The 23,854-nt window shown below is 36.0% G+C and overlaps 2 protein-coding genes across 2 annotated transcripts in view; both read left to right on the top strand.

Moving 5' to 3' along the window:
* The first annotated feature begins 4,702 nt into the window (after positions 1–4,702).
* Positions 4,703–16,470, top strand: npffl (neuropeptide FF-amide peptide precursor like). The gene is made up of 4 exons (XM_061874477.1): positions 4,703–5,313; positions 5,380–5,542; positions 11,696–11,811; positions 16,184–16,470. Exons 2-4 carry the CDS (start codon positions 5,390–5,392, stop codon positions 16,302–16,304), a joined length of 390 nt encoding a protein of 129 aa, XP_061730461.1. The 5' UTR covers positions 4,703–5,313; positions 5,380–5,389; the 3' UTR covers positions 16,305–16,470.
* A 2,265-nt stretch (positions 16,471–18,735) lies between these two features.
* LOC133535049 (protein phosphatase 1 regulatory subunit 1A-like) overlaps positions 18,736–23,854 on the top strand; it is an 89,861-nt gene continuing 84,742 nt past the window's right edge. The window contains exon 1 of the mRNA XM_061874467.1: positions 18,736–19,073. Coding sequence (XP_061730451.1) covers positions 18,993–19,073 — 81 coding nt within the window. The 5' untranslated portion in view covers positions 18,736–18,992. The remainder of the gene's footprint in view (positions 19,074–23,854) is intronic.

Raw genomic sequence — 23,854 nt, 5'->3', positions numbered from 1 at the left:
AATTAGACACATTTACTAGGATAATTCTGGAAGATCCCTTATCCGCTTATTGTATTACTAGTGTTTTAGTGAAATTTTAAAGATTGTAAAGACATGCCTCGAGGTAGCTTTACATAACAGTAGGGCTTTACATATCAGTAGGCCTTTCAATGGGCTCAGATAAGTCAACAGGTGTTGGCAATCATAATCACTCACATGAAGTTAAAAGGCCAAAGAAGGTTATTTGATTTTATTTGATTTTATTTGATCAAAATTGATGAGATGGAGTGTCTCAGAGAGAAGCCGAGGAGCCAAGCTCACAGCTGCCTTTTTTGACAGCTGCTGCAGGACGACGAATAGTCCACTCAAGTCTCCGGTAAGATATATATCACAATTTCCCCATCCAAAAACATGCTGGTTGACGTAAAGAAAACATGTTCGCTTTACCGCTCTGTGTTAAAGCTTCACAACAAACAAAGAAACACCGGCTGTGTCTCGGTGCTAAAGACAGCTGCAATCCACCGCTTTCCACCAACAGAATTGTTCTTTATAGTCTCCATTATTAAATCAACAATTTGCAAAAGAATCAGCAACACGGATGTCCAAAATACTGTGTAATTATGCGATTAAGGCGGACGACTGTTAGCCGCTAGTGGTGCAGCGCTAATATTTCCTGACAGTCCGTGACGTCACGCGCACGCGTCATCATTCCGCGACGTTTTCAACAAGAAACTCGCGGGAAATTTAAAATTGCAATTTAGTAAACTAAAAAGGTCGTATTCGGATGTGCTGCAATGTTAATATTTCATCATTGATATATAGACTATCAGACTGCGTGGTAGGTAGTATTGGGTTTCAGTCGGCCTTTAATGTCCAAAAAATGCAACAAAAACACAAACCAGGAACTAGGTGGCAGAAACAGGACACCAGGAAAACAGGTCAACTGTAATCAGCAAACAGCTATCAGCATACCGCAAACTGTCCACAGTGTACAGCTTGTAGCTAAAATACTCCAGAGCTGACTAGAGGGAGAGGCAGGTATAAATAGTGGCCTGATTGGCAATTGGCACCAGGTGTGCCAGACTGCCAATCAGGTACAGGTGAGGGAAACAAGCGCTCTGGCAGACGTGCAGGAAAAGGAAACAAAAAAAGAGCGCTGACAGGAAACAAAAACAAACATAGAGGAAAAAACAAAACAAAACTAAACTGTCAGTGACAAACCTAACAGTTGTAACACGTGGCTTGGTATTGTCTTACTGTAATAAGCAGGGGCGTCCATTATAACGTTGCTTGGATGGCAACATACAGTATGTTGCTCCAAAACCTGTGTGAACCTTTCAGCATTAATGGTGCCTTCACCGATGTGTAAGTTACCCATGCCTTGGGCACTAATACACCCCCATACCATCACAGATGCTGGCTTTTCAACTTTGCAATGTATAACAATCCGGATGATTATTTTCCTCTTTGTTCCGGATAACCTAACATCCACAGTTTCCAAACAATTTGAAATGTGGACTCATTAGACCAGTGGTCCCCAACGGTACCGGGCCGCAGAATAATTTTTTATTAATTTAAATAATTTTTAATTATTTTTTAATTATTTTTTTAATTATTTTTTAATTATTTTTTTATTATTTTTTTATCATTTTTATTTTTTTATTTTCTATTAAAACAACATAAAAAACACAAGATATACTTACAATTAGTGCACCCACCCCAAAAAAAACCTCCCTTTTTCATGACAAAGGGAAAGAAAGAAAAAAATGAAAAATAAAAAAATTCCCCCTGAACCCCCCCCCCCCCCCCCGCCGGGCCACGGAAAAAATTATCAAGCGTTGACCGGTCCGCAGCTACAAAAAGGTTGGGGACCACTGCATTAGACCACAGAACACTTTTCCACTTTGCATCAGTCCAGCTTGGATGAGCTTGGGCATTTCTGGGTGTTGTTGATAAATGGCTTTGTGAAATCCCTAAATGCCTTGCAATAGCTTGATGAAAAATGTTGTTCTTAAACTGTTGGACAATTTGCTCAGGCATTTGTTGACAAAGTGGTGACCCTCGCCCCATCCTTGTTTGTGAGTGACTGAGCATTTCATGGAAGCTGCTTTTATACCAAATTATAGCACCCACCTGTTCCCAATTAGCCTGTTCACCGGTGGGATGTTCCAACTACCTGTAAGTGTTTTATGTGCACTCCTCAACTTTCTCAGTCTTTTTTGAAACATACTGCAGGCATCAAATTCCAAATTAGCAAATATTTGTTCGAACATTACTTATATTGTCTTTGCAGTCTATTCAATTTCATATAGATTGAAAATGTTTTCTTTAAAAAGGCAAACAAATTTGAAAATACATGTACAAAAAATGTTTTATTATTAAATATAGTAATAACCTATATATATATATATTTCTTACTTAATATCGTTTTGTGCTATGGTCACATTCTGTCGGAAAGTACAGAATCCTTATGTTATTATCTGCTCCTTGCTTGTCTCATCTTGGTCACAATAAAGAGGACTGGAATTGTTTGTATCTCAATTCAAACCAAAACGATTTTTCCTGTTTCATATCATGTCAGGGGAAATTACACTCCTATTTCAGAAAAAAAGCTTTTATTAGCTCAGTATAGTCATAAACAGTTTTTTTTTCTCCTCTACCCTCAATGGCTCAGATGACACAAAGGTTACTATGGCACTTAAACACACTGCAGTGAGTCTTCTTTTTTAAGCCGATTGTCTATCATTAGCACAGGTGTTGACGTCAGTAAATTCCACACTGAGGCATAAAAAAAATGAATACAATGAAGCCGATAACTGATTAAATGCTGCTTCTTCTCTAACCTGCATTATATAACTATAGTGCGCAATATTTGTTTGTATGCTCTCTAATATTTCATTTGTGTCCTAATACTACAATATAATATTTTCAATTTTGGTTATTAATTTTTTTTGTTATAACTGTTATTATCTTCTGAACAAAAGTGGTCGTATCATCTGCAATTAGTTTTGACTTTAAATCCTTTGAAATTATACAACTGTTGCTTATGTAGGGATTGAACAATATTTTAACATTGCCAGGTGTCGGAACGTAGTTTAGTGACGTCAGCCCAAGGATGCAGAGACAGGAGGCGGACGGTGAGTAAAAAAATATGATTATATATATATATATATATATATATATATATATATATATATATATATATATATATATATATATATATCCATCCATCCATCCATTTTCTACCGCTTATTCCCTTGTGGGGTCGCGGGGGGCGCTGGCGCCTATCTCAGCTACAATCGGGCGGAAGGCGGGGTACACCCTGGACAAGTCGCCACCTCATCGCAGGGCCAATATATATATATATATATATATATATATATATATATATATATATATATATATATATATATGTATATATATATATGTATATATATATATATATATATATATATATATATATATATAAATATATATATATATATATATATATATATATATATATATATATATATATATATATATATATATATATATATATATATATAATATGAAGAAAGCACACTCACAAGGGAGTGGGAGTACACGCAGCCAGGAGTGGAGAAAAACAAAAGAAGGCGAGTGCACAAATAAGTGCAAAAAGCATGCAAATTCTTTAGAAATGGGAACAACTTGTTCGAGTGAAACCTACAAAATAAAAGCACAGGATGGGAATAAACTACCGCACATAGGGACAAAGCAAACTGAAGCCCAAAACAATTACAATGATGTGACAAACAACTCATTTTATATATTTATGTAAACTTATTTCAATAAAAAAAAAAACTGACAAAAAAAAGAAGTTGTATTTGTTTTTTGGGTATAAAAAACAAACAACACAGCAATGCTTTGCTAATTTCCATTTCAAACACCCAAGATTAGGATTGAAAACATAAGGTTAGGATAAAAAAAATAAAAGTAAGTAAAATAATGTAAAATAGTTAGAATAAGTAATAATTAAGGAAATATATCTGGATCAATTAAAAAACCTAAAACAAAAAGTATAAAAAAACCTAAAACAAAATGTAAAGTAATTAAAAAGAAAATCGGATTAGATTTAAAAATGTAGTAAGTATAAAATACACAGTCAATTATGTAAATGTGGCGACAATTACCATGAATCATTTAATATAATGTCAACAGTAAAAGTATCGAAAACTTTCATTTACATTTTGGTAGCGTTACTGGTAACAAACTATTGGTATCGGGGCAACTCTCTCTCTATATATTGTATATCTCTCTCTCTGTGTATATATATGTATATATATATATATATATATATATATATATATATATATATATATATATATATATATATATATATATATTATAACTGGTAAATATAAAAGAAAGCCTTATTCACAAATATATACATTTATACGTCAAGAAAAGATACAGAGGCTCTATCATCCCTATAAGCCTGTTTCGCAGGTTTCTGCAGATTTTACTGAAAAAAATAAAACGAAAGGAAACTTGTGAAACAGGCTTGGAGGGAAGAAATAGCCTCTGTATTTTTTTCCTGACCTAATTTATATTCCGCTCTACCCCAGTATTGAGCAATGTATAATGGATTAACCACAGTTACCTCAACTACACACACATACATATTTATATATATATATATATATATATATATATATATATATATATATAAGAGAGATTTGGTGTCAGAAGTTGGAAGGTTTGTAGATGCCCTGCAGAGAAGTTATAGGGTACTTTTTGGAAAAAAATAAGCTAAAATTAGAGGCCCAATGTGACTTAACAATGAAACATTTGTCATGTTTTTGGACAAAAAAAATATACATTTTACCGTCAAGTTTTCTTGGAAGAAAATGGTTTATGCTTCCTGATAATGTTTGAAATAACGAAGTAGAACATTCCCTCGATGAAACCACCCATTTTCTGATATGAAAGTGAAAGCTTTCTAGGGTAAAGTTTAATAGTTGAGACTCTCCTGTTGAAGCTAAAGATATAATGCAGCTGATTAAGTGTCTGATGAATGTTTCTGTGCATTTCCGCTCTTGGACATCTTCAGGGGCTCGTGGCTCAAGCTCCATTTGTAGGGATTTATCTGTTTAATAAGTGGGAATGTTGTGTTGTGTGCGGCCCACTGGGCCACATAATCACGCTCAGGCTTCGCTAATACCCTCATTCTTGTCCTAAATGGCCGCGCTTCCACCTTCACCCTGTCCCTTGTCCCCACTCAAACATCTCCTGAGGTTTTACATGCGGCGCATATAAGACGGCGCCGGCTCGCAGCATCCATTAAAGTTAGCAACGCCCGGCACCACGCAAGTAGGTCCCTCACAACCTCCTCTTCCGTTCGTCTCCTTGTCCTCCTTAATATTCTGACCTCCCCAGCCTGAGAAAAATGGACACGGCTGCAGCGGTGACCCTTTTGGCGGTGTTCCTGGCACTGGCAGGCGGCGTCAGCCACGGTCTCCACCTCCAAGAGGCTCTGGACCACAGCGACATGACGGCGGGCAGCACAGACGAAAACTTAGACGACTACCCCCTGCATCTGGTGAGACATTTGAAGACCTTTCATAAAGTAAATATCTATTTCAGAAAAAAATATACGTATGTATGTATATATATATATATATATATATATATATATATATATATATATATATATATATATATATATATATATATATATATACATATACATATATATATATATATATATATATATATATATATATATATATATATATATATATATATATATATAAATATATATATACATACGTATATTTTTTTCTGAAATAGATATTTCAGAAAAAAAAAAAAAAATATATATATATATATGTATATATATATATATATATATATATATTTTTTTTTTTTTCTGAAATATCTATTTCAGAAAAAAATATACGTATGTATATATATATTTATATATTTATATATATATATATATATATATATATATATATATATATATAATAGGGCTGTGAATCCTTGGGTGTCCCACGATTCGATTTAATATCGATTCTTGGGGGTCGCGATTCAATTATACTGTATATCGATTTTTTCGATTCAACGCGATTCTCGATTCAAAAACGATATTTTTCCGATTCAAAACGATTCTGTATTCATTTAAATCATAGGATTTTGGCAGAATCTACCCCAGTCTGCTGACATGCTAGCAGAGTAGTAGATTTGTTTTTTTTAAAAAAGCTTTTATAATTGTAAAGGACAATGTTTTATCAACTGATTGCAATAATGTAAATTTGTTTTAACTATTAAACGAACCAAAAATACGACTTATTGTATCTTTGTGAAAACATTGGACACAGTGTGTTGCCAAGCTTATGAGATGTGATGCAAGTGTAAGCCACTGTGACACTATCGTTTTTATAAATGTCTAATGATAATGTCAAAGAGGGATTTTTAATCACTGCTATACTGAAATTTAACTAATATTGATACTGTTGTTGATAATATTCATTTTTGTTTCACTACTTTTGGTTTGTTCTGTGTCGTGTTTTGTCTCCTCAATTGCTCTGTTTATTGCAGTTCTGAGTGTTCCTGGGTCAGGTTTGGTTTTGGAATTGGATTGCATTGTTATGGTATTGCTGTGTATTGTTTTGTTGGATTGATTAAAAAATAAAATACAAAAAAATACAAAAATTAATAGTAAAAAAAAAATCGATTTAAAAAAAAATGAGAATCGATTCTGAATCGCACAACGTGAGAATCGCAATTCGTATTCGAATCGATTTTTTCCCACACCCCTAATATACATCATTTGTTTCTGTTTTTAATTAATTATCTGTGTTTTCGTTAAGAGTTGTTTTAATGTTTAACTGCATTATTTAAATTTGTATAACATTTTTTTGCGATAAATATATTTGGATTGATTGGTCGATTGACGAAAAAGTATAATAATGATAAAAAAATAGTTATACTACGGTGGTACATTATATCACTATTATGAATACACACCAAAACACACACACACACACACACACACACACACACTCACGCACACACACACACACAGACACACATACTGTATATATATATATATATATATATATATTTATATATGTGTGTGTATATATTTAATGTTTGAATATATATATATATATATATATATATATATATATATATATATATATATATATATATATATATATATATATATATAACAACTATACTTATGTATAGTTCTTCTGAAATATGTGTAATGTGCAATATTCTCAATGGAAAATATACAATTTTGGTATTGAGTCATATTGCAGTCTACACATATCTGTTATGTGTGACTGCTATCTACTGTTCACACTTGCGTTGAGTTGAATTTGAGTTTATTTCGAACATGCATGCGTATAACATGATACATCACAATTTCCAATTTTTCTTTTCAACAAGTACGAAAAGGAGTAGGAAGAAGCAGAGCTTATTTAATCCTACCCCTACTCCTACACTTATCATTAGACCATGTACCAAATAAAATAGCTTTGAGGTCGGTAAGCACAACCAGAATCATGCCGTACATCAGACGCACCAAGTTTTAAGGCGCACTGTCGATTTTTAAGAAAGGGAAATGATTTCAAAACACTGTAATTTAAGTAGAATATGGGTTATAAATAGCATAGGTTAATAAACAGAGATTATATATAGGATGGAACAGATAATTACAAAGATTACATTGTGATCATGTATTGCAAACAGACAAAAAATGACAGCAAACTTAACAAAATAAAAGCTCAATATAGCCCAGTTGTTTGATGTGTGCAAGTCAAGTGTTCCTTGTGCATGGATACATGGAGGTGATGATGGATGGAGGGGATCGGCATCCATTGCTACCGAGAACCATTGGAAATCAGCAGTCTCGAAGGACCTTACAAGTTGTTTGCACGATATAATTTGCATTGAATAGTTTGACAGTAATCTTCTAGACTACCGTGTTTTCTGGACCGTAGGGCACACCTTCAAAAGGCGCAATGCCGATGAAGGGATTAATTTTCGATCTTTTTTCATAAAAAAGGCTCACCGGATCATAAGGCGCATTAAAGGAGTCATCCATCCATCCATTCATTTTCTACCACTTGCCCCTTTTGAGGTCGCGGGGGGATGCTGGAGCCTACCTGAGCGGCATTCGGCCAGTAGGCGGCGCACACCATGGACAAGTCGCCACCTCATCACAGTAAAGGAATCATATTACTAGTATTTTTTTCTTAAAGTAAAAGACTTCCTTGTGGTCTACATAACATGTAATGGCGGTTCTTTGATCAAAATGTTGCATAGATAATGTTTTACAAATGATCTTCAAGTCGCTTTCTGACAGTCGCTTCAGGATGCACCTTATTGTGGGCGGCCTTATTTACGTGGCTCACCTTTGACATCGTCTTCTCCCCGTCATCCTTGTTGTAGCGGTGTAGCGTGCAAGGACGGTAGTTGAAAAAGTGTCAAAAGATGGAACTAGCTGTTTTAATGACATTCAGACTTTACTTCAATCAATAACGGAGCAGCATCTCCTCATCCGGAAACAACAAAAACACCGGAAATGTGTCCCGTGAAAAACCATCCGTCCGGAACTCCCTAATAACCAAAGTTCCTTGGGTGAATAATGTAAACTCACTACACCGGTATGTTTTAGCGCTGTCATGGCGAGTTTACTGACAGATATAAGTAAAAACTTTACACTATTATGTATTAGAAATGGCAACAGTGGAGGTTGAATGTCCCATAACAAGAAGATACAGAAAAAGAAGGAGCTTATGGACTATGGTGTCGCCACGGATAACATTGGCGGATACGCACAATTTTTCAGGATTTATGCAGATCCCAAATACAGATCAGCAGGTACCTGAGGGTAAGAAAAGTTGCTTTTGCATAATACTGTAAAACAAAAGATAATATGTCTTACTCTATACACATGACATTCAACCCCCAGCCGAGTCATACCAAAGACTATAAAAATGGGACCCATTACCTCCCTGCTTGACACTCAGCGTCAAGGATTGGAATTGGGGGTTAAATCACCAAAAATGATTCCCGGGCATGGCCACCGCTGCTGCTCACTGCTCTCCTCACCTCCCAGGGGGTGATCAAGGGTGATGGGTCAAATGCAGAGAATAATTTCGCCACACCTCGTGTTTGTGTGACAATCACTGGTACTTTAATAATACTCCTATGTTGAAGCACAGTATAATCAACCAAGAGGCGCGGCTTCATAGCTTACCAAAGTCGTACTAAAATGGTTTGATAGATTTTGTGTGTAAAGTTCTATATTTCCAATGGAACATATAAAATATTGGTTTGAGTCATATTGCTATCATATTGCAGGCTACACATATATTTTATGTTTGACTGCCATCTACTGGTCACACTTATTAGATCAGCAGGTACCAGAAGGTAAGAAAAGTTGGTTTTGCATAATATTGGAAAAAAAAACGCTAGATAATATGTCTGCTGACGAGTGTCATTTAGTGGTCCTCATACACACCATAATAATACTCCTATGTAGAAGCACAGTACAATCCATCAAGCGGAGTGGCTTCATAGCTTACCAAAGTCATACTAAAACATTTTGATACATTTTTGAGCGCAGTGTGTAATGTTCTATCTTTTCAACAGAACACATAAAATGTTGGTTTTGAGTCATATTGCCATCACAGTGCAGTCTACGCGTGTCTCTTATGTTTGACTGCCATCTACTGGTCACACTTATCACATCCGCAGGTACGAGAAGGTATGAAAAGTTGGTTTTGCATAATATTGTGACACAAAACGCCAGATATTATGTCTGCTAATAGGTGTCATTTGTTGGTCCTTATACACACACACCATAATAATACTCCTATGTTGAAGCACAGTACAATCCATCAAGCGGTGCGGCTTCATAGCTTACCAAAGTCGTACTAAAACATTTCGATAGACTTTTGAGCGCCGTGTGAAATGTTCTATCTTTTCAATAGAACATATAAAATGTTGGTCTTTAGTCATATTGCCATCACAGTACAGTCTACACCAGGGGTCACCAACGGGGTGCCCGCGGGCACCAGGTAGCCCGTAAGGCCCAGATGAGTCGCCCGCTGGCCTGTCCTAAAAATAGCTCAAATAGCAGCACTTACCAGTGAGCTGCCTCTATTTTTTAAATTGTATTTATTTACTAGCAAGTTGGTCTCGCTTTGCTCAACATTTTTAATTCTAAGAGAGACAAAACTCAAATACAATTTGAAAATCAGAGAAAATATTTTAAAGACTTGGTCTTCACTTGTTTAAATAAGTTCACGTATTTTTTAACTTTGCTTCTTATAACTTTCAGAAAGACAATTTTTGAGAAAAAAAGCACAACCTTAAAAACGATTTTAGGATTTTAAAACAGATGTACCTTTTTACCTTTTAAATTCCTTCGTCTTCTTTCCTGACAATTTATATCAATGTTCAAGTATTTTATTTTGTAATATTGTGAAGAATAATAAATACACTTTAATTTAATTCTTCATTTTAGCTTCTGTTTTTTCGACAAAGAATATTTGTTTAATATGTCTTCAAACTTATTATGATTAAAATTAAAAAAAAATATCCTGGCAAATCTAGAAAATCTGTAGAATCAAATTTAAATCTTATTTCAAAGTCTTTTGAATTTCTTTTAAAATGTTTGTTCTGGAAAATCTAGAAGAAATAATGATTTGTCTTTGTTAGAAATATAGCTTGGTCCAATTTGTTATATATTATAACAAAGTGTGGATTGGATTTTAACCTATTTAAAACATGTCATCAAAATTCCTAAAATTAATATTAATCAGGAAAAATTACTAATGATGTTGCATAAATTGTTTTTTTTTTTTTTTCAAAAAGATTCAAATTAGCTAGTTTTTCTATTCATTTTTTTCGGTTTAATTATGAATTTTAAAGAGTCGAAATTGAAGATAAACTATGTTTCAAAATTTAATTTTCATTTTTTTCGTGTTTTTTCCTTTCAAACCGTTCAATTAAGTGTTTTTTTTCATCATTTATTCTCCACAAAAAACCTTATGTTAAAGGAAAAAAAAATGTACGAAGGAATGACAAAAATAAATAACCGTTTTTATATATATATATGGATTTATTTATTAAAGTTAAATTGGGCAAATTGGCTATTTCTGGCAATTTAAGTGTGTATCAAACTGGTAGCCCTTCGCTTTAATCAGTACCTAAGAAGTAGCTCTTGGTTTCAAAAAGGTTGGTGATCCCAGGTCTACACGTATCTCTTATGTTTGACTTCCATCTACTGGTCGCACTTGTCATTACACCATGTACAAAATGAAATTACATTGAGGTTGTCAAGCAAAAGTAGAATTATTCCGTACATTAGGTGCAGTTGTCGAGTTTTGAGAAACAAATATATGTATTTATTTTAAGTGTGCCTAAGAGTCTGGAAAATACGGTACTCAGTGCTGTCTTTGGGGCCTGTTTCAAATTTGAATCAAGGTTCCCTGAACGCACCACAATTACATGCCATGAGATGCAAAAGTGAAACTTTAGCATAACTTTGTCAAATATTGCTACTTGTTTTAGTTTTACCTTTCTTCAGTCGCCTCATTTTGGTTTCCAAATGTCAGAACTGCCAGTGAATGCATCATTCCAATTTTATGTCAACATTGGATGTATTACCTCATGGTGTTTTCTTTACTCGATCAAAAAAACGTTGATCGTTTGTTGTGCTTTTGTGCAGCAGAGCTTTAAAGCAGACAACAGAATGAACGACCGCTTGCTGACATCGCTGCTCAAAGCCCTGCTGCTGGGATCCCAGAGACAAGCCAGGAACTCCGTCCTCCATCAGCCACAGAGGTCAGTGCCTGCACTTCAAAAGTGACGGTGACTGGATCATTGATCATGTAACTACATGACATCCACGGAATGTCCCATCGTATGACGTCGGCACCTAAGTGTTTGTTTACTCACGCTCACATTTGCACACGTTAATTTTCTTATTAAAAAAAAAAAAAAAAGAAACCGACAATATCAGGGTGTAGTGCTAATATACTAGTATTAAGCCTTAATGAAATAATTAATAGCCATTTCTAATGATATGATTATAAAACTGTTTTTATGACCATTTTTTATGACGGATAAAATTAAATTGAATTATTATTAACAGTAAAACTATTTTGTGTCATTTATGACACAAGTTCATGTTGTCCTAATTGTATTGCAGTGCATCAGATTTCATTTGGCACGAATAAACAAAAACAGAATCAAAAATAAAAATTAAATAATACAATAAATGACCTTTTTCTTAATTATCAGATATCATTTGTGACCCAGTTTTATGCTGTTTTATTTCTAATGCTGTAGACCAGTGGTCCCCAACCTTTTTGTATCAGCGGGCCGGTCAACGCTTAATAATTTGTCCCGCTGCCCGGGAGTGGGGGGTGGGGGATCCTTTTTTTATTGTTTTTTTTATTTTTTTCTTTGTCATGAAAAAGGGACGTTTTTGTCATGAAACAGGGAGGTTTTTTTGGTTGGTGCACTAATTGTAAGTGTATATTATGTGTGTTTTTATATGTGTTTTTTATGTTGATTTAATAAAAATAAAAATTAAAAAAAGTATATATATATATATTTTTTTTAAATAAAAATGAATAAAATAAATGTCTGCGGCCCGGTACCAATCGTACCGGGCCGTGGTTGGGGACCACTGCTGTAGACCACACTTTAATATACATGAATACAATACAAGATAGTTAAAAAAAAATATTTTTTAAATAGTTAAAATATAAAAACCTTTCTTTATTATTAGATGTCATTTATGCACACATTTTGCATTGACCTGGTTAAAAACAAAATACATTTAACAAATCTAAAATGAATGTGTTCTTTAAAGGGGAATATTATCACCAGACCTATGTAAGCGTCAATATATACCTTGATGTTGCAGAAAAAAGATCATATATTTTTTTAACCGATTTCCGAAGTCTAAATGGGTGAATTTTGGCGAATTAAACGTCTTTCTATTATTTGCTCTCGGAGCGATGACATCACCTAGGTAGTCAATCCACCATTTTCTCAAACACATTATAAACATCGAGTCAAATCAGCTCTGTTATTTTCCGTTTTTTTGACTGTTTTCCGTACCTTGGAGACATCATGCCTCGTCGGTGTGTTGTCGGAGGATGTCACAACACGATCAGGGACGAATTCAACTTGATTTACGTAGAATGTGCATCGATTAGCACGGCATGCTAATCGATGCTAACATGTTATTTAGGCTAGCTGTATGTACATTTGTAGCTATATTTGCATCCAGCGTTTATCTCCAGACCCACTCGTAATGAAAAAAAACAAACACTTACCAATTGACAGATTTATGTTGCTCCAGTGTCACAAGATGCAAAAGTCCCGATCGTTTGGTCTGCACATTTTACCGGTTATGCTAGCAGACATGGCCGAATAGCGCCAATAGCTATTCGTTCAATAGCTCAATAGCTTCAGTTTCTTCTTCAATTTCGTTTTTGCTATCTGTCTATCTGTGTTGGCCCTGCGATAAGGTGGCGACTTGTCCAGGGTGTACCCTGCCTTCCGCCCGATTGTAGCTGAGATAGGCGCCAGCGCCCCCCGCGACCCCGAAAGGGAATAAGCGGTAGAAAATGGATGGATGGATGGATGGATATCTGCCTCCACACTCCAACCATCCGTTTCAATACATGCGTAATCTGTTGAATCGCTTAAGACGCTGAAATCCCAGTCTGAATCCGAGCAAATGTTGATACTTCTTGCTGTGCTATCAGCCATATTGTTTTTGTATTGGCATCACTGGATGACGTCACAGGATAATGGACGGTGGCTTCACATATAGCGAAAATCACGCACTTTAAAGCCTTTTTTAGGGATATTCCATGATGGGTAAAATTTTGAAAAAAACTTCGAAAAACAAAATAAGCCACTGGGAACTGATTTTTATTGGTTTTAACTCTTCTGAAATTGTGATAATGTTCCCCTTTAACAACAGGTGACATCCGTGACTCATTTTGATAATGTCTTCATTTGAATCTCCTCCACCACATTTTGATAGGCATGAACAAAATAAAACAAAATAAATAATGACAATAAAACAAAAGGAAATAATTGAATTAAATACAATTCTTTAAAAAAGGAAATAGAAATAAAATTAACGTTCTGATTTTACTTATGTGCATTAAATGTTCTTAATAGGTTTGAATAAAATGAACTAAAAAAAAGTATAAAAAGAATGATACACAAATTTAAATTAGATCAAAGTGTCTTTTACTATTAGGTGGTTTGTGGTTCAATATGAAGTAGTCCTCTTTACTGGCCTGCGACACAATTTAATAGACATTATTAAAATGAAAAAAAATAAAAAAATAAAATAAAATGATTTAAATAATGAAATAGATTTTTTTTGTTTAGTATTATGGGACTTTTTATCCTTAACTGCTTTTAAATCCAAACTGAGAGCATTTGAAGGAGCCCTAATTATCTGTAACTGTTTTACTTGATGTCCATCCTGTCATTTTAACGTGTAATGTGAATGTCATGTCATGTGGAACTTTGCAGCCTCTTGGCCAGGACTCCCTTGAAAAATATTTTTTTAATCTCAATGGGATTTTTTTTTCCTGGTTAAAAAAATTAAAAAAATGTTTTTGTCATTTATGGCTGAATATGAAGTTGTCTTCATTTTACAGCCGTGCACTAAATTCCAACAAACAAACAAAGGAATAAGAAGGCCAATGGATATAGAATGGAGTTACATTAAATTCAAATAATAAAATTAAAATAGTACGAAAAAAGAGTCAAAAAATGCCATCCATCCATCCATTTACTTCCCCCTGTCTGAGGTAGGGTTGTGGGGGCAGCAGCCTAAGCAAGGAAGCTCAGACTTCCCTCTCCACAGCCACTTCGAAAAAAATCATAATTTCATTAAAAAAAAATTAAAAGTCCGATACAATTTCATAACATGGTCACTACTGCCCAGTTTCTCTTGTCATATTCTTATTTTTACTGTTGTATTTGTTATTCTTATGGTTCTTTTTTATTTTGTATTCTTATTGTAATATTTTCTATTTTATTTATATTTTTACACCCATTATTTACTTTTTACTTTTTAAATTTGTTCTCAATTCTGTACACTGCTGCTGGAATTTCGATTTTCCTGAGGAAACTCTCCTGAAGGAATCGACAAAGTCCTTTCTATCCATCTACCTATAAATAGTCAATATTATCAATCGTGAAATATACATATATACATACAATATTGGTTTATTGCAGGGCTCAGCAACCCACGGCTCTTTAGCGCCGCCCTAGTGGCTCCCTGGACCTCTTTCAGAGATCTGTGAAAATGGTAAAAGATGAAGAAAAAAAAAAATGTTGATTTAAAATATTTTCTGTAGGAGAGCAACCTTTCCTAAATGTTAGAAATCCCACTGAACTCACCGTAGTTTGTGCACATGTACAACTTTGTCCGACGCTGCCACAGAAAGACTTGTTTTATGCCACAGCTTCTTTGTCTCATTTCGTCCACCAAACGTTTTTATGCTGTGCGTGAACGCACAAAGGTGAGCTTTGTTGATATTATTGACTTTTTATGGAGTGCTAATCAAGCATATTTAGTCAATCTATGACTGCAAGCTAATCGAGGCTAACATGCTATTTTGGCTAGCTGTATGTACATATTGCGTCATTATGTAGTTTGTAGGTATATTGGAGCTCTTTTAATTTCCTTTACATATATCCTTTGTGTATTTAATTTATATTTGCATGTCTCATGACATGTTATCTGTAAGTGATATTGGCTGCATTTCTCATAGTTGTTTGTGTGCCATGTTGTTCCAGACCACAGCAAAATATATCTTGCTTGCATAGATTGTTATAAATCCATTAAAATAAGACAGCCTGTAGTTTCCTTTAACTTGGACACACAGATCTATACCTTTGGCCATTCTGAGCCAGTAATTTTTTTCTAATAAGCAGAAAACGTTTTGCTCAACTAAAATTTTCTTGGAAATCAGCAATACATGCAAACAAGACGGCACACTTATGTGCAGCACTCGCTATTATTTTTCATTTTCATCCCGCAGCCAGACTTGTTTTGTCAATTCCTCATCAAAAAATTTTTTTTCTTTCTGTGTTTTTTTTTTTTTTGCAAACAAGAGATTATAGCAGCTTTTCATTTCATGCTCCCTTGCCGTCTCCTCCCTGCCAGGTTTGGTCGCTCCGCCAGAGGGCCGCTGCTTCTGGAAGATCAGATGAATTCTCCCGATTGGGAGGCGGCCCCCGGCCAGATCTGGAGCATGGCTGTGCCCCAGAGATTTGGCAAGAAATAGCGTGTAAAGTATAAAGCCTCTAAAGATCCTATCAGTGCAGAAACAGTGCGGTGGTGATACAAATGTACAATTGTCATTGAACTCAACACCACAACAAAACATCCAGCAATTCTACTGAAAACCAAAAGCTATCAAAGTTTTTTTTTTTCTCTCTTCTGGTTAAATAATGAACTTCTACTAATAAAAGAGCTTTAAACTTGGTGTTATGTCTACATGTGTTTGTTTTGGACTTTGTTTCACTTACTTACAAAATAGCATTGTACGGTATACCGCTACTATTATAGTACTGCGATACTAAAGACTCATTTTCGGTACTATACCGCCTCTAAAAAGTACCGGCATATTCGGCATCACTCACACACGGAGTACTTACAAGCAGACACCGTGTGTAGACAGAAAATGGAGAATGGACGCATAAAGATAAAGGTAAAGTTATAACACTGAAACACCCTCAGGAAGAGGTGCTTTAAGATATGACTAACGAGCTAGCGGCTCACGTCCATCCGCAGTACGGCAGTGTTGTAGCTACTCCTAAATCAATAATCCTTGTCTCCAGGGCGACAAATAAAGTCAGTTTCTTACATGTAACATTATCATTGCAGGACGAGGAATAGCTAAACATGCTTCCCTACACACCGTAACTCACCGGCATCAAAATGTAAACAAACGCCACAGGTGGATCTACACCTGACATCCACTTTAATGATATCAAGTACAGGCACGTGTCTAGTCGTTACTACTATGATGATGTCGATACTTTTTGGCATCAAAACATCTTCTTTCAATTTTTTTTTTAATATGACCAATGTATGATCATGTAACTAATTGGTATCGTATTGATACCCAAATGTGTAGTATCATCACGAACAAATGTAAAGTATCAAACAATAGAAGCATAAGTGATTATTACATTTTAACAGAAGTGTAGAGAGAACATGTTAAAACAGAGAGCAAGCAGACATTAACAGTATTAACAAGTAGATTAATAATCCATGTTTTACCACTTGTCCTTAATAATGTTGACAAAATAATAGGTAGATAAATGACACAATATGTTACTGCATATGTCAGCAGATTAATTAGGAGACTTGGTTTGTTTACTTACTACTATGTTTCCTATTTTATTTAAGGACTTAACATCAATAATAAACCTATGTTTAATGTACCCTAAGATTTTTTTTGTGTGCCCTTAATTTTTAAAAGTAACGAAAAGTGCAGAAAAGTAATAACATAATTGTATTACTGGTACCGGTACTAAAAAATTGGTATGGTTACAACACTAGTATGTATATGTATGTTGTTTTAACAAAGTATAGACAAGTATTTTAAAGATATTCGATTGATTTGATATCTTGAAACAATTTATGACCAATAGTGATTAGATATTACACTATATACTTTACAGTTGGGGTTCTTAACCTTTCCGACCTCGGGGCCCGACTTTTACACTACAGACTAACCAGGGCCCCACTCGAATATTAACATTGAATCGATCATGTTATTTTAATTGTGTTCAATAATTGTATCTTACCAATGAACAGTTGACAACCTTGACCAAGCTGGTTTTAAATGAATCCCAGACAAAGTAGCTATTCTAACATTTTATTCCAAAGCTTTGGGAGACCACTCTATCAACAACACGTTCCAATCGCATCGCCCGAGTTGATCTGACCATACCACAGAAGCCTGGCCTTTTTCCCTATGCCCCACCAGAGCAAATCCACATATCTATTCTCCTTCTAAGCCTGGGACATTTGAGATAAGAAGGGTGTTATGGCTGCTAATTACATTTCAGGCTCAAAGTCTACACATGCACACCACTTTACTGTTTTCAAATATGACTAAAAAGGAAAATAAATAACTCTTGAATATGGATGTATGTAGATATCTATCTCCATCAATCCCCCTTCAGATCTTCTACAAAAGATCTCTGACACAATTACAAAACTTTACAGTAGAGGTTCTTAAACCTGTTCGACCTCGGTGCCCGACTTTTACACTACAGACTGACCCGGGCCCCACTCAAATATTAACATTGAATCGATCATGTTACTCTTGATTTTAATTGTGTTCAGTAAATATATCTTACCTATGTACAGTTGACAACCTTGACCAATGACATGAAATCATGTGTTTATCACAATTGTCATAATCAAGGCTTTGGTCAAGCAGATTACAAAAAAAAAAATACTGATCAAATAGACTGGACAAGAAGGGAGTCATAAAAAGTGATGCAAATTACAATTATGTAGAATTACATTGACATACGTGAGTGGAAGAGAGAGTATTAAATGGAGTCTCCCTCTGCTGCAGAGCAAGCAGCACCGACTTGCACTGAGGAGGCTTTGAAAGAGGGCGGGGCTTCTCGTCAGCTCAGCCAATGAGAGCAAAGGAGAGATGCAGAATGTCCTTGCCTGAGCATTGGGAGGAAGAGAGGAGGCAGGAGAGGGAAGCAAGGCAGCAGAAAGGGAATCAGGTCACACTGGGACGGCCAGAAAGCAAGTCGAGGAGGAGAAAAGTGTGTTTGCAGATCAAATCAGAACGCAAAGAAAGAAGTTTTACCCCCATCTTTCTTTCATCTCTTTTTACTTGGCACTTACTTTCCATCTTCGCTTTGGATTCCTCTTCCTTGGATCACTCTTTCCTTGCTTTATATTGCTCTCCAAGGACTGCTGACACACTGCCGCCATGGAAACCGGCAGCCCCAGGAAGATACAGTTCACCGTCCCGCTGCTGGACACCCACCTGGACCCTGAGGCGGCTGAACAGGTAACACCTGGAGGGGACTTCTTCATACTGCTCACCTTTATTTTTGCTGTTCATCAAGTGACAGATATTTAGGATGAGCATTTATTCCAGCATTAAAAAAGTGCGGTGCTGTGTTTTAATGAAAGATGTAGTGCACCTCCACTTTATGACTCCCAATTAGTTGACAGTGTCCAGCTTTAGTGTGAGCATAAATTATTTACAATTGACCGATAAATGGAAAAAAAACTATATACTTTGTGTCAACTTTGCTCATTTTGTCATGACATCACATGGCTGGGAACAGGTTGTATATGTTTTAAACACTATTTGATCTTATTTTAGAAGATAACTTACACCTGAGTCATGAATTACATCTGGTAAAAGTGCATTTATTTCACGTTATTGTATTTTTTATTTTAATACATTTTAATGTATTTAAATAGATTTTATTGGATTATGTATGTCCAATCAAATTTGGCCATATATATATATATATATATATATATATATATATATATATATATATATATATATATATATATGGCAGCACAGTGGTAGAAAGGTTAGTGCGTCTGCCTCACAATACGAAGGTCCTGAGTAGTCCTGGGTTCAATCTCGTCTCGGGATCTTTCTGTGTGGAGTTCACATGTTCTCCCCGTGACTGCGTGGGTGTCAGACTGTGACATGGCTTTATTTTGCTTCTTCTACAAAAAGGATGATTCGAACGGGCGAGACGTGAATGTAAGTACATGGTTTTTATTTATACACTATAATACAAAAAGGCAAAACAAAAGCACGCTCGATGGCGGATAATAATCTATGCTAAAACTTAGAACAAAAACACCACAGTGGCAATACTATATACAAAACAAACAGAAGATACTATAAAAGGCACATGGCAAACCAAAAACTAGCACTGAGGCTTATAAACAAAGAAGTCTTACGTGGCGTGGTCAAACAAACAGCGTGGCAAAGCATGAGGGTCCGGCAAGGAAAGGCGGGTGCGTGGTCATGAGTATTCAACACAGTCCAGTAGGTAATGAAGCCAGGCCGAGAAAAGGAAAACAAATGACTTAAATACTGCTGTGGTAATTAGGAACAGGTGCGGGACTGAGGGCAGGGGCGTGACTAGGAGGGCATGGTGAAAACTAATAGGTTGGCATGGAAAAACAAAACCAGGAAGTGCAAAACGTGACTGATTGTCCAAAATCAAAACAAAACATGATCCATAGGTGTGACAGTGGGTTCCCTCCGGGTACTCCGGCTTCCTCCCACCTCGAAAGACATGCACCTGGGGATAGGTTGATTAGCAACACTAAATCGGCCCTAGTGTGTCAATGTGAGTGTGAATGTTGTCTGTCTATCTTTGTTAGCCATGCGATGAAATGACGACTTGTCCAGGCTGTACCCCGCCCTCCGCCCGATTGCAGCTGAGACAGGCACCAGCGCCCCCCGCGATCCCAAAAGGGAATAAGCGGTAGAATATATATATATATATATATATATACTAGGGGTGTGGGAAAAAATGTATTCAAATTTGAATCGCAATTCTCACATTGTGCGATTCAGAATCGATTCTCATTTTTAAAAAATCGTATTTTTTTTTATTATTTTTAATTTATTTATGTATTTTATCTTTTTATCAATCCAACAAAACAATACACAGCAATACCGTAACAATGGAATCCAATTCCAAAACCAAACCTGACCCAGCAACACTCAGAACTGCAATAAACAACCTTTGGTCGCCAATAAAAAAGCCTTGCCTGTACCGGAAGAAGCAGACGATGTGCATGTGACGTCCCGGGTTGTAGGGCTCCTGACATCCTCACATTGTTTATAACCGTAGCCACCAGCAGCAAGAGCAATTCGGACCGAGAAAGCGATGATTTCCCCATTAATTTGAGCGAGGATGAAAGATTTGTGGATGAGGAAAGTTAGAGTGAAGCAATAGAAAAACAATAAAAATAAAAATACATAAAATGAAAAAAAGTGATGGGAGTGGGAGCAATTCAGATGTTATTAGACACATATACTAGGATAATTCTGGAAAATCCCTTATCTGCTTATTGTGTTACCAGTGTTTTAGTGAGATTATAAAGTCATACCTGAAAGTTGGAGAGCTGCGGTGACCGCCAGTGTCTCTGAGGGAAGCCATATGGCGGAGCCAAGAAAGTCACAGCTGCCTTTTTGACAGCTGCTGCAGGAGGACGCAAACTCCGCTCAAGTCTCCGGTAAGAGCCAACTTAATATCACAATTTTCTCATCCAAAAAATTGCTGGTTGACATGTGGTAGAGAAACATGTTCGCTTGACCGCTCTGTTCCTTATTAAAGCTTCACAACAAACAAAGAAACACCGGCTGTGTTTTGGTTGCTAAAGGCAGCTGCAATCCACCGCTTTCCACCAAGAGCATTCTTCTTTATAGTCTCCATTATTAATTGAACAAATTGCAAAAGATTCAGCAACACAGATGTCCAAAATACTGTGTAATTATGTGCTTAATGCAGACAAATTTTAGCCGTGAGTGGTGCTGGGTTAAAATGTCTACTCCAACCAATAACGTCTCAAGCACGCGTCAACATAAGCGTCATCTTTCCGCGACGTTTTCAACAAGATACCTCGCGGGAAATTTAAAATTGTAATTTAGTAAACTAAAAAGGCCGTATTGGCATGTGTTGCAATGTTAATATTTCATCATTGATATATAAACTATCAGACTGCGTGGTCGGTAGTAGTGGGTTTCAGGAGGCCTTTAAGCAGACATTTAAGTATTTATTTGGATTTTGACAAACAAAGATCGATAATATAATATTTGTTGCAAAGTACAAAAAAAAAAGATACCTTTATTATGAATATAAGAAAGTACAGAAATAAAATATAAGGTATTTTACTGACACATATTATTTCCAGGCTTTTGCTGGCCATATAAAATGAGGTGGATGGCCAGATTTTCAGTTTCACACCTGTGCACTAAACACACCAATGAGGTTGTTTATCAATGTACAATAAAACTCCTCATAGGAAGTTGCCATTTCTTATAAGTTTGTGACATGATGCAATGCACATTAATGGACTTATCAAAAATATATGTGACAGATTGTAGCCAAAGGCTGATTTCCATCAGCATTTCGCTGCAAAGAAACAAGCCCAGTGCTCCCACTCTCCCTCTCTCCCACTCATCCAGCGTTATAGTGACTTGTATTTTTCAGCAGTGAGAAGCCGGTCCCTGAAAATAATGCCTACATTAATCCGGTCCGTGGTGCGAAAAAAGGTTGGGGACCACTGATGTAGACCACAAGGAAGTGTTTTCAATTTAGAAAAATAAAAAAATAATATGACTCCTTTAAAGGCCTACTGAAATGAAATGTTCCTATTCAAACGGGGATAGCAGGTCCATTCTATGTGTCATACTTGATCATTTCGTGATATTGCCATATTTTTGCTGAAAGAATTTAGTAGAGAACATCGACGATAAAGTTCGCAACTTTTGGTCGCTAATAGAAAAGCCCTGCCTTTACCGGAAGTATGTGCGCGTGACGTCACCTGTTGATTGCTCCTCACGTCCTCACATTGTTTATAATGGGAGCCACCAGCAGTAAGAGCAATTCGGACCGAGAAAGCGACAATTTCTCCATTAATTTGAGCGAGGATGAAAGATTTTTTAATTACGATATTGATAGAGAAGGAATAGAAAAAAAAAAAGCGACGGCTCCAGGTGACGGCAGTGTGAGCGTTTCAGATGTAATTAGACACATTTACTAGGATAATTCTGGAAGATCCGTTATCTGCTTATTGTTTTAATAGTGTTTTAGTGAGATCGTAAAGCCAAACCTCGAGGTCGGATGGCTGCGGTGAACACGAAGTGTCTCAGAGAGAAGCCGAGGAGCCAAGCTCACAGCTGCCGCTGCTGCAGGACGACGAATAATCCAATGATGTCTCCGGTAAGATATATATCACAATTTCCCCATCCAAAAACATGCTGGTTGACGTACAGAAAACATGTTCGCTTGACCGCTCCGCTTCACAACAAAAAAAAGAAACATCGGCTGTGTCTCGGTGCTAAAGACAGCTGCAATCCACCGTTTTCCACCAACAGCATTGTTCTTTATAGTCTCCATTATTAAATGAAGAAATTGCAAAAGATTCAGCAAAACAGATGGACAAAATACTGTGTAATTATGTGATTAAAGCAGACGACTTTTATCCGCAAGTGGTGCTGAGCTAATATTTCCTGACAGTCAGTGACTTCATGCGTACGCGTCATCATTCTGAGACGTTTTCAACAAGAAACTCGCGGGAAATTTAAAATTGCAATTTAGTAAACTAAAAAGGCCGTATTGGCATGTGTTGCAATGTTAATATTTCATCATTGATATATAAACTATCAGACTGCGTGGTGGGTAGTACTGGGTTTCAGTAGGCCTTTAATGCGCCCTATAATCTGGTGCGGCTTATATATGAAAAAAAAATGGACCATTCATGAGCGGTGCGCCTTATAATCCGGTATAATACGATAAGAGCCAAAAGAGAGTTCAATGTCCCAATTTTCCCTTTGATAAATATAACATGAACAAGTCAGCGCATTCATATTGAATGAATCGTGTATAAATAGCCAAGATTCATGCGTCCAAGTCTCTGACGTCTGTCCACTCGTTTTATATTTACCCCTCCAGCGTGACTCAGACCCAGAGAGGATTAATGACTTGGAGGGGCTTTATAGTACGTCTGTAACGTCCTAGCCTTCTTTTTGTATGATCCGGTCAAATTACTTTATTTATACTTGAAAGCAAATCATCATCT

Source organism: Nerophis ophidion, linkage group LG02 (genome assembly GCF_033978795.1).
Source record: "Nerophis ophidion isolate RoL-2023_Sa linkage group LG02, RoL_Noph_v1.0, whole genome shotgun sequence".
Classification (NCBI taxonomy): Eukaryota; Metazoa; Chordata; class Actinopteri; order Syngnathiformes; family Syngnathidae; genus Nerophis; species Nerophis ophidion.
The sequence above is the reverse complement of the archived record's forward strand: the minus strand, read 5'-3'. Positions and strand labels throughout refer to the sequence as shown.